This window comes from Otolemur garnettii, unplaced genomic scaffold, assembly GCF_000181295.1.
Source record: "Otolemur garnettii isolate 467f Iridium unplaced genomic scaffold, OtoGar3 scaffold00018, whole genome shotgun sequence".
Taxonomy (NCBI): Eukaryota; Metazoa; Chordata; class Mammalia; order Primates; family Galagidae; genus Otolemur; species Otolemur garnettii.
In genome coordinates this window covers 4,083,609-4,093,908 of record NW_003852413.1, presented here as the reverse complement: position 1 = coordinate 4,093,908, position 10,300 = coordinate 4,083,609, and the positions used below count along the sequence as shown (strand labels likewise).

General features: G+C 53.0%; 2 protein-coding genes across 3 annotated transcripts in view; one reads left to right on the top strand and one right to left on the bottom strand.

The window, feature by feature from the left end:
* SYNGR2 (synaptogyrin 2) overlaps positions 1 to 2,375 on the top strand; it is a 6,567-nt gene extending 4,192 nt beyond the window's left edge. For both annotated transcript variants that reach the window (XM_023510968.1, XM_003786088.3), the window contains 3 exons: positions 498 to 735; positions 1,140 to 1,279; positions 1,383 to 2,375. In XM_023510968.1, coding sequence (XP_023366736.1) covers positions 498 to 735; positions 1,140 to 1,279; positions 1,383 to 1,580 — 576 coding nt within the window. In that variant the 3' untranslated portion in view covers positions 1,581 to 2,375. The remainder of the gene's footprint in view (positions 1 to 497; positions 736 to 1,139; positions 1,280 to 1,382) is intronic.
* A 966-nt stretch (positions 2,376 to 3,341) lies between these two features.
* Positions 3,342 to 10,300, bottom strand: part of TK1 (thymidine kinase 1) — a 12,415-nt gene continuing 5,456 nt past the window's right edge. The window contains exons 5-7 of the mRNA XM_003786569.3: positions 4,754 to 4,843; positions 4,256 to 4,375; positions 3,342 to 4,155 (exon numbers count right to left, since the gene is read on the bottom strand). Coding sequence (XP_003786617.1) covers positions 3,958 to 4,155; positions 4,256 to 4,375; positions 4,754 to 4,843 — 408 coding nt within the window. The 3' untranslated portion in view covers positions 3,342 to 3,957. The remainder of the gene's footprint in view (positions 4,156 to 4,255; positions 4,376 to 4,753; positions 4,844 to 10,300) is intronic.

Below are 10,300 nucleotides of genomic sequence, written 5' to 3'. Positions count from 1 at the left end.
TGGGTAGAATGCTGTGGCATCACAGCTCACAGCAACCTCCAACTCCTGGGCTCAAGCGAGTCTCCTGCCTCAGCCTCCTAAATAGCTGGGACTACAGGCACCTGCTGCAACGCTGGGCTATTTTTTGGTTGCAGCCGTCATTGTTTGGTGGGCCCGGGCTGGATTTGAACCCGCCAGCTCAGGTGTATGTGGCTGGCGCCTTAGCTGCTTGAGCCACAGGCACCGAGCCAATAAAGGCAATTGAAGTTGTTAAAAAAAAAAAGAGCCTAAACTGGCTCAAAGTGGGGGTGGGCTGGTGGTGGGGTGATTACCCTGCATCCCCATCACGTGCCCTAATGAGGTAGTTCCTGCAGGCAGCAGGGACAGGCAGTCTGCCAACGTCCCATCATTCCCCGTGTCTCCTGTCTCCCGAGTCTTAAGAGGGGACTCTGCTGTGTGTACCCACGGGGGCTGTTCTCGGGACCCCCCAGCCCTACTGGACCCTCCTCTTCCCTCAGGTCTTCGCTTTGGTTGTGTTCTCATGCATCTTTGGGGAGGGCTACAGCAACACCCACTCATCAAGTCAGATGTACTGCGTGTTCAACCACAACGAAGATGCCTGCCGCTACGGCAGTGCCATCGGGGTGCTGGCCTTCCTGGCCTCAGCCTTCTTCTTGGTGATTGACGTATATTTCCCCCAGATTAGCAATGTCACTGACCGCAAGTACCTGGTCATCAGTGACCTGCTTTTCTCAGGTATCTGCCACTAACAACCCTTGGAGTTTGGGAGGTGAACTGGCATGGGAGGGGTTAGCTCTAGCATTCTGGGATGGAGGGGCCTCAGCCCCCTCAAGAGAGACTGGAATCAGCTCAGGGTCCCCAGCCCCAGTTGAGCAGAGGCTTTGTCTGTGTCCCTTTGTCTATTCTCTGGGCTGGAAGTAGGCATTTCTGCCCATCTGCTGAAACCCACTGGCATTGAAGCCTGAGTTCAGGACTTTGGAGCCAGGCTTCCTGGGGCCTCCACCTGGCCCTCCTGCTCCTGTGGCTTACATACCCTGGGGCTCCCGGGAGATCCCTGCTTAGGGCCTGCCCTGCCCTCCCAGGGCCCTGGAAAGCCCCTGCCCTTCCTTGGAGCTGAGCCCTCCTTGTCTTCTCCCCAGCTCTCTGGACCTTCCTGTGGTTTGTTGGTTTCTGCTTCCTCACCCACCAGTGGACTGCCACTAACCCAGATGATGTGCTCATTGGTGCCGACTCTGCCCGGGCAGCCATCACCTTCAGCTTCTTTTCTATATTCTCCTGGGTAGGTGGGCCTGGGGTGGGCAGCTTTGTGGAGTCCTGAGGTCCCCTTCCCCCTACACCCCATTTCCCTCTTTAACCCAGGGAAACCTTGGGACTCCCTGCAGGGTGTGCTGCCCTCCCTAGCCTACCAGCGCTACAGAGCTGGTGTGGATGACTTCACCCAGAACTACGTAGATCCTACTCCGGACCCCAGCACAGCGTACGCCTCCTACCCAGGAGCGCCTGTGGACAACTATCAGCAGCCACCCTTCACCCAGAACGCAGAGACCACTGAGGGCTACCAGCCACCCCCTGTGTACTGAGAGTGGCAGGTGGGAAGGGGACGGGGCCGCTGGGGCCTGGACTTTCCCCATGTCCTGTTTCCAAGGCTGCCAGCTTCTCCTGCCGGTGTCTGCTGCAGTTAGAGCCCCCTCTGCTCCCCAGAGCCATACCCCCACAACCCAGGCCTGTGCCCAGGGGCCTTCCTAGGCACCCACTCACTCAAGAGCATTTTTTTAGAAGAGGGTTTTTGCCAGATGGGTTTTTTAATTGCTTTTAATGAGCCCCAGCCCGGCCTGGAGTAGCTAGTAGTGGGAGGAACCTCCTGTGCCATTTCTACAAGTGCCTTCGCTTCTTCCCCAGCCCAAAGGAGCAGAGCCCAGGCCACAGTGGTGGCAGCCAGTTACTGGGGTTCTCTGCCAAAGATGGGGGGGGGGGCTCACCCATCTTCTGTGGCTGGTGATAGGCTCCAGCCCCCTGCCTCCTCCTCACTCAGGTTGTCCCCACACTCACAGTCCCTGCCTAGCCTGGGGCCAGGCCCCATGTTCACTGCTGTATGGTCTGGGGTCACCACCCTGTGCCAGTGCCTTTGGGCTGCCCTGGGTGTGGGGGCAGGGCAGCTGTCCAGCCCAGGGGGATGGGCAGCATTTCCTTCTTACTCCCCACCCGTGGCAGTGGGGAGGGGCTTTGCCTGACAACACCCAGCTTTATGTAAATATTCTGCCTTTGCTAGTTAAAGGTGGGTAAGGGCCAAGGGCTGAGCCTTGGAGAAAATGCCCTGGCCCCCTGGATGGATTCTGCCAGACAGTTGGACAGAATAAAGATTTTCTCATCCAGTCTCCATTGTCATTGGCTGGCCTCAGCCTTAGGGTGAGCGGAAGAGATTTGGTTCTGGGAACACCCGTGGGGCTGGCCTTATGGAACTACTTATATTTTGAACAAAGTGGTGGTAGCCTCTTCCCAGTCCAGGGTCTCATTCTTCATGGGCCTTTCACCAACGTCTTAAAATAGCAACTGTGCTCAGCTTGCACAGCTGACTTTCCTGGACCGCCTGGCGAGAGCCCTGCTGTCTCCTTCCCAGAGTTGTAGGCACCTAGGGATTGCCCCTTTTATAGCAGGACCCATGGGGGGTCAGCACCTCTGGACCCCCTTCTGGGCCATGGCATGGAGAGGGCCTGGCTGCCCCAGCCCACAACTGAAAGCCTGAGCCCTGCTGGCCAGGAGAGGCCAGGGCCCATGAAGCAACTCTCAACTTCCCCTTTTGAGCAATGACAGAGGCAGCTGTCAACAGTGGGCCCTGAGTTTCAAAATCCTGAGTACAGAGGAGTAGGACCCAACTCCCAGGTCGGTGTATCCTAGGCCTTAATGCTGCAGGACAGGCTGCACCTGTGGCTTGTGACAAATCCTCAGCAAATGGAGTGAGTGTAGCAAAGGAAAGGCAGTGTCAGAAGGCCAGCACCTCGTCTGAGCACCCCCTCCAAGCGGATCCTGACTCTGGGTGAGCTGCCAACAGCTCATTTTCTGAGGCACAGCTGAGCTGCGTTATCTTGGCTTCTCAGCTATCAAGTGTCCGTTTCACAAACAAAACCTGACCTGGGGGGGTCCAGTGGACAGCAGCCTCATCTGCCCAGCCTTGCCCCAGGCAGGGAGCCAGGTGAACACTCCTCTTAGGATACATTCTAGAATCATTTTTTGGTTAAAAGGGGTTGTGATTAAGAGGGCACTAGTACTACAAAAAGATCTGGAAAATATCCCCCACTCAAATCACATCAGAGCCATCTGAAACAAGTTGAAGAGAAATGAACTTTCACCAACTATTGAATTTTAATATTAGTTACTAATTTCACACACTGAAGCATGGACCCTTCCCCTGCTTCCCACTTTTAAAGATGATTCCCTGGGGTCTGAGCCCCAGCTGAGTCAGTGTCACAAGGTGACAAGTGCTGTAGTTCTGGAGAAAAACAGCGGAAGAGCATAGAAGGGCTCTGAGCCCAAAGGGAGCCAGAGGGCATGAGGCCAGGCCGTCCCCAGAAGGTGGGACCTGTCCTGGCAGAGGGACCAAAGCTGTGTGGGCCAAGGCGCAAAGTGCTAGTGCCCAGACTTCCCAGGGAGAACAGAAACTTGACAGTGAAAGCCACAAAAGGGGGAAGAGGCCGGCAGCACTGATGTCACAACAGCATGTGGCTCTGCCCCACTCCACAGAGAAGGGGGTGTGCGTGTGTCTGCAGCTCATCCCAACAGCCCAGAGGGGAACCAAGAAAGGGATGGTGAGCAGGCAATGAGGGAGCCATGTGACACGTGACGTGTGTGGCAGCCTCAGAAAGTCCCCCAGGCACAGCAACCCTCCCCAACTGGCTGGCCACACAGCGGGGGGGGGCAGGCGACCGCTAGGTGGCGGCAGATGGCCCTTCTCAGGCCTCCTCAGTTGATCGGGCTGCACTGCAGGACCTGCTGAGGGGCAAAGAGCTTCCTGGTGGCTGCTGCAGCCACCTCCCCAGGCTTGCTCAGCACCGGGCAGTTCTCTTTGTTGTCCACCCCAGCAGGCTGGCCCGAGGCCCTCTTGAAGTAGCAGAGGCGACACACAGAGTGGTACTTGTCTGCTCCACCAATCACCTCAACCTGGCCACAGGGACACAGAAAGGGTGATGTGAAAGGCCTGGACTCAGGAGGCAGAGCTGCATCCCAGCCTGCCCTGCGGGGAGAAGGTGGTAGGAGCTACCTCTTTCTCCGTGCCCAGCCTCTTGGTGTAGGCAGCTTCCCGGAAGCACTCCATGCACACTGCGGTCAGCTTCACCACACTCTCGGCCACGGGCACCAAGTTCAGGATGGGCCCAAAAGCCTGCACTCCCAGGGAACGACAGCGGTGCATATGGTCACCTCATTGGGTGGGTTTCTCTTTTAAGCCCTCTGATTCATAAACACTAAAGCCAGCACAGCTTGCCTTGACTTTGGTCCCCCAAAGAGCACTAAACCCTGACTTATCCCTTTGCCAAAGCACCTGCCACAGCAGATGGCATCTAGTCTGGACACGCTCAGTTCTGGGCAGAGCAGCTTGACCTTGTCCTGTGGTGGCCAAGCCCAGGTCATCCAGGGAGTGTTGTGTTGAGATGGGGAAGAGCACGCTGGGCTAAAGTCTCTGTGCACTGACTGCCCTGCACCCTCCAGAAGCACCTTCCTCCCTCTGATCCCACCCCAAGGCCTGGATCAGACCCCTTACCTTCCTTTGGAAGGTCCCATCCAATGCAGCCACGATCACTGTCTTCCCGGCGTTGGCCATGGTCTCACAGAACTCCACAATGTCGGGGAACTGGGGGTGGGGGGGCGCAGAGGAAGAGAGTGAGCTCCTCCCCGGAGCCTCGGAAAAGACACCTGGTGCCAGATCCAACAACTGCAGCCACTCAGGCTAGCCTGGAGCCACTCTTACACTCCCCTGAGTGGGGGGACTACTGTCCATCTGATGTCCTCCCAGCTGTAGTGGACATGCAGGCCACAACAGCCCAGCCCCTTTTCTGACCTAGGGCTGATACCCACAATCAAGAGCTTCCACCTAACGTGTCCTCCCACATTCAAAGTGCAAATGTCACTACTCTCCCAAGTAAACTGTAAATTCTTGTCCCTGCCATGGAGGTCCCCGAGGGGCCTTGGATACAGATGAAGACAGAAGTGCTCAAATTATCTGTAGATGCCCAAGTTGTTTGCAATATTTTATTTTATTTATTTTGAGACAGAGCCTCAAGTTGTCACCCTGGGTAGAGTGCTGTGGCATCACAGCTCACAGCAACCTCCAACTCCTGGACTCAAGCGATTCTCCTGCCTCCACCTCCCAAGTAGCTGGGACCACAGGCGCCTGCCACAATGCCCGGCTATTTTTTGGTTGCAGCCATCATTACTGTTTGGTGGGCTGAGACTGGATTCAAACCCTCCAGTTCAGGTGTACATGGCTGGCACCTAGCTGCTTGAGCCACAGGCGCCAAGCCATGTTTGCAATATTTTTTTTTTTTTTTTTTGAGACAGAGCCTCAAGCTGTCCCCCTGGGTAGAGTGCCATGGCATTACAGCTCACAGCAACCTCCAACTCCTGGGCTCAAGCGAGTCTCCTGCCTCTGCCTCCCAAGTAGCTGGGACTACAGGCGCCCACCACAGCACCTGGCTATTTTTTGGTTGCAGCCATCATTGTTGTTTGGCGGGCCCAGGCTGGGGATTCGAACCCGCCACCTTAGGTGTATATGTCTGGCGCCTTAGCCGTTTAAGCCACAGGCGCCGAGCGTTTGCAATATTTTTAAATGGCTTTGGTAACCACTTTTTTTTTTTTGAGACAGAGCCTCAAGCTGTCCCCCTGGGTAAAGGGCCATAGCATCACAGCTCACAGCAACCTCCAACTCCTGGGCTCAAGCGAGTCTCCTGCCTCAGCCTCCCAAGTAGCTGGGACTACAGGTGCCCACCACAATGCCTGGCTATTTTTTGTTGCAGTTGTCATTGCTGTTTTAGCTGGCTGGGCCGGGCTTGAAACTACCACCCTTGGTATATGGGGCCAGTGCCCTACCCACTGAACCACAGGCCCCCCCCCCTCCCCGGCTATATTTGGTTGTAGTTGTCATTGTTGTTTGGCAAGCCCAGACTGGATCCAAACCTGCCAGCTCCGGTATATGTAGCTGGCGCCCTAGCTGCTGAGCTATAGGCACTGCCCCTGGGCTCTCATTTTTTTATCTCCAGCACCTTGGAGCTAGCTGCCCTAGGGCAGGAACTTAAAAACCTGATCAAAAAAATGAATGAGGTTGGTGGTTCACACCTGTAATCCTAACACCCTAGGAGGCTGAGGTGGGAGGATCTCTCAAGCTTGGAAATTGGAGATCAACTTCAGTTAAGAGCAAGACCCCATATCTACTAAAAATACAAAAACTAGCCAGGCATGGTGGAGGCACCTGTAGTAGACTGACCTATATTGGCTGAAGCAAGAGGATGACTTAAACCCAGCAATTTGAGGTTGCTGTGAGCTGTGACGCCAGGGAACTCTACCCAGGGCAACAAAGTGAGACTCTGTTTCAAAAAAAAGACAAAGAAAAGGCCAGGCGTGGCTCATGCTTGTACTCCTAGCACCCTGGGAGGCTGAGGCAGGTGGATTACCCTGAACTCAGAGGTTCAAGACCAGTATGAGCCAGAGTGAGATCCCATCTCTACCAAAAAATAGCTGGGCGTTTTGACAGGTGCCTGTAGTCCCAGCTACTTGGGAGGCTGAGGCTGAGAATCACTTAAACCCAAGAGTTGGAGGTTGCTGTGAGCTGTGATTCCCTGTTACTCTACTGAGGGCCACAGAGTGAGACTCTGTCTCAGTAAAAAATAAATGAAGAAAGAAAGAAAGCAAAAGAAAAAAAAAAAAACTTCAAACTAAGAAGATTGAAAGCCAACTGAAAGCAAAATTAAAAAAAAGAAGAAAGAAAAAAGAAAGAAAGAACAAGGCTGGCCCTGCCTGGCTGCTCCACTCACCAGTTACATCCCAGTGCCTCAGGGGATAGCCCAAGACATCTGGATGTCTAAATGCCACAGACAAGGAAGCTTAAACAAAATGCAGTATATTTGTAAAGATGGGTACTTTTTGATGTGGAAAAATGGCCAGAGGATGTGAGAGAAGCCTGATCTTTTTTTCTTTTTTTGAGACAGAGCCTCACTATGTTGCCCTTGGTAGAATACTGTGGCATCACAGCTCACAGCAACCTCAAACTCTTGGGCTTAAGTGATTCTCTTGCCTCAGCCTCCCATGTAGCTGGGAGTACAGGGACCAGCCACAACGCCCAGGTATTTTTTGTTGTTGTTCTTGTTGTCACTGTTGTTTAGCAGGCCTGGGCCAGGTTGAAATCCGCCAGCCCCAGTGTACATAGCCAGCGCCCTAACCACTGAGCTATTGGTGCTGAGCTATTAAAAAAAAATGTGTATATAAGGGCAGCACCTGTGGCTCAGTGGGCAGGGTGCCAGCCCCATATACCAAGGGTGGAAGATTCTAACCCAGCCCCAGCCAAACTGCAACAAAAAATAGCCAGGCGTTGTGGGGGGCGCCTGTGGTTCTAGCTACTGGGGAGGCTGAGGCAGGAGAATCGCCTAAGCCCAGGAGTTGGAGGTTGCTGTGAGCTGTGTGACACCAGGGCACTCTACCAAGGGTGATAGTGAGACTCTGTCTCTACAAAAAAAAAAAAAAAACAAATATGTATTTGTAAGGATTAGAAGGATCTAGGGCAGTGGTTCTCAGCCTTCCTAATGCCGTGGCCCTCTAACACAGTTCCTGTGCGTCGGGACACACAGGTTGAGAACCGCTGATCTAGGCCGACATGCCATGGGATTTTTATTTGTTTTTCTGGGTTGGAAAAAGCAGAGCAGCCCCAGGAGCTGGGCCCTGGCCTGGCGGGACGTCATCATTGTTACTGAAGGGCAGCATCAGGCAAGGCCACTCTGATGGGCTGGATGCAAGATGAAAGGAGACCCCTCCTCAGTCCCTCCGAGGCAGACAGAGCAGAGCAGCAACACCCCTCTCCTGGCTGAGGAATGAGCTGCCGCTTTGCAGCTCCGCCCTGGCCCTCTCCCTAATCCAAATGATACAAAATCTGGAACTTTCTGAGCAGTGACATGGCACAAGTAGAAAATTCAACACTTGACCTCATGGGACAGGTCACAGTCAAAACTTTGGTTCATGCATAAGGTTATTTAATATTGTATAAAATTACCTTCAGACCATCTGTATAAGGTCATATAAAACATAGATGCATTTTGTATTTTGACTTGGGTCCCATCTCAAAGATATTTCTTTTTTTGGAGACAGTCTCAATTTGTTACCCTCACTAGAGTGCCATAGCATCACAGCTCACAGCAACCTCAAACTCTTGGGCTCAAGTGATTATCTTGCCTCAGCCTTCCCCAAGTAGCTGGGACTACAGGGGGCCCACCAAAGCACCTGGCTATTGTTTGGTTGTAGCTGTTATTGTTGTTTGGCAGGCCCGGGCCGGATTTGAACCCACTAGCTGCAGTGTATGTGGCGGCATCCTAGCCGCTGAGCTACAGGCGCAGTCAGATATTTCATGTTATATGTGCAAAATATTCCATATCTGAAAAATCTGAAATCCTGACACCCTCCGCTTATGGCCTCAGGATCTTCAGATGAATCACTTCCTAGTGCCAGCAATTTCTACAAGGCAGACTGAGTGCTACTGGGCCTCACCCAGTCACCAGTGAGCACACAAGCTCTGACCCAGGGCCTTCTTCAGGAATGCAGGGCAGCTGTCTGGGACCTGCTGGCACAGAAAATGGGGACAGGGCAGGCAAAGTGTGGCTTTATCCACTGTCCACTCAGAGGGAGAAGGGGTAAGGGGGCAGCCCTTTGGTTGGGTCCCCTGTACAGAGCCCACCTCCTTAATCCAGAAGTGCACTGGGACGACCCCGGAGTTCTTGTTGAGAACAAGCTGGCAGAGGCTAGGGCAGAGCGGAAGGATGGTGGTGTTTGTACAGTGGGCATAATAAACATGCACTGGGAAAACTGGGGTTGGACTTGCTTGCCGGGGAGGAAGTAGACAAATAAAACTCTCCTACAGGGCACAATGAGCAACAGGACTTGGTTTGCTGGCTGCTAGGGCATTTGGATGTCAACCAACCAGGAATAAGGGGAGAATGTGTGTCCAGGTCGGCCTCTGCAAACAAGGTTTACCCAAAGCCAGGAGAGCAGAGCTGAGGCAACTCACAGCAACAGGGTCTGCAGGGAGAGCTTCCCCAGAACTAAAGCTTCCTGGTTCTGAGAGGGCCATGCCCTCAAAGCTGATGCAATATCCCCAAATCCGTTTGGAGAGAAAGGGAAGAGCCTCGTTCCTAACTGGGGAGCACCATCTTGCCCAGATCCCTCCACCCATGTAGTGACAAGGGGGTGCCCAAAAGCACACCTCTGAGGATCCGAAATGGAATGGGCACACCCAGGGCCTGGAGCTGATATCAGCTACTGAGTGGTCTAGAAGCCAGAGCCAGTGATGGCGACCTGGAATCCCTCTCCACAGGGAGATTGCCAACTTCTCCATGGCCATGGAGTTTGGGGCTGTGATTCACAGAAGAGGCCAGGTGAGAACAGGGCCAAAAAGGCAGGATCTCCACCATCCCTGTGAGGTATTACAGTTGGAGCTTCCTGGATCTGTACTGGGAGGCAGGCCAGGCAGAGATCACAAACTGCTCACTTCTGCCTCCAGGTGAATGAGAAATAAATCCCTACTGTATGAAATCATCAGACTGTTGATCTTGAATATGTTCACTCTTTGACAAGTAAATATATTTATTACATGTCTATCACATTAAGCTACTGTACTTTTGGGTGTACTCATTACAGCAACTCTTGTCATCCTTTCTAATGTACTTGAAGTGACCCCCAAACTGCAAAGGGGTTACGTAAGCTAAGCCGCTTCCAGAGCGGGTTTTAGTTCCATTCATTCAGGATCAGTGGGGAAAAACAAAAATATTCCAAAGCATAGGAGAGAAATTAAGAACACAAAAGACAACTACCAAACTCAACTGGAGAATGTGCTCCTAAAGAAATGGAAAGAGTTAGCTGGAAAAGACTAAAAGAAAGAGTTTCAGAAAAATAATGGAAGGAATAGCATACATTAAAAAAACCTGGGCTTGGCGCCCATAGCTCAGTGCTTAGGGTGCCAGCCACATACACTGGGGCTGGCGGGTTTGAACCCAGCCCAGGCCTGCTAAACAATGACAACAATACTGAAAAAAAAAATAGCCAGGTGTTGTGG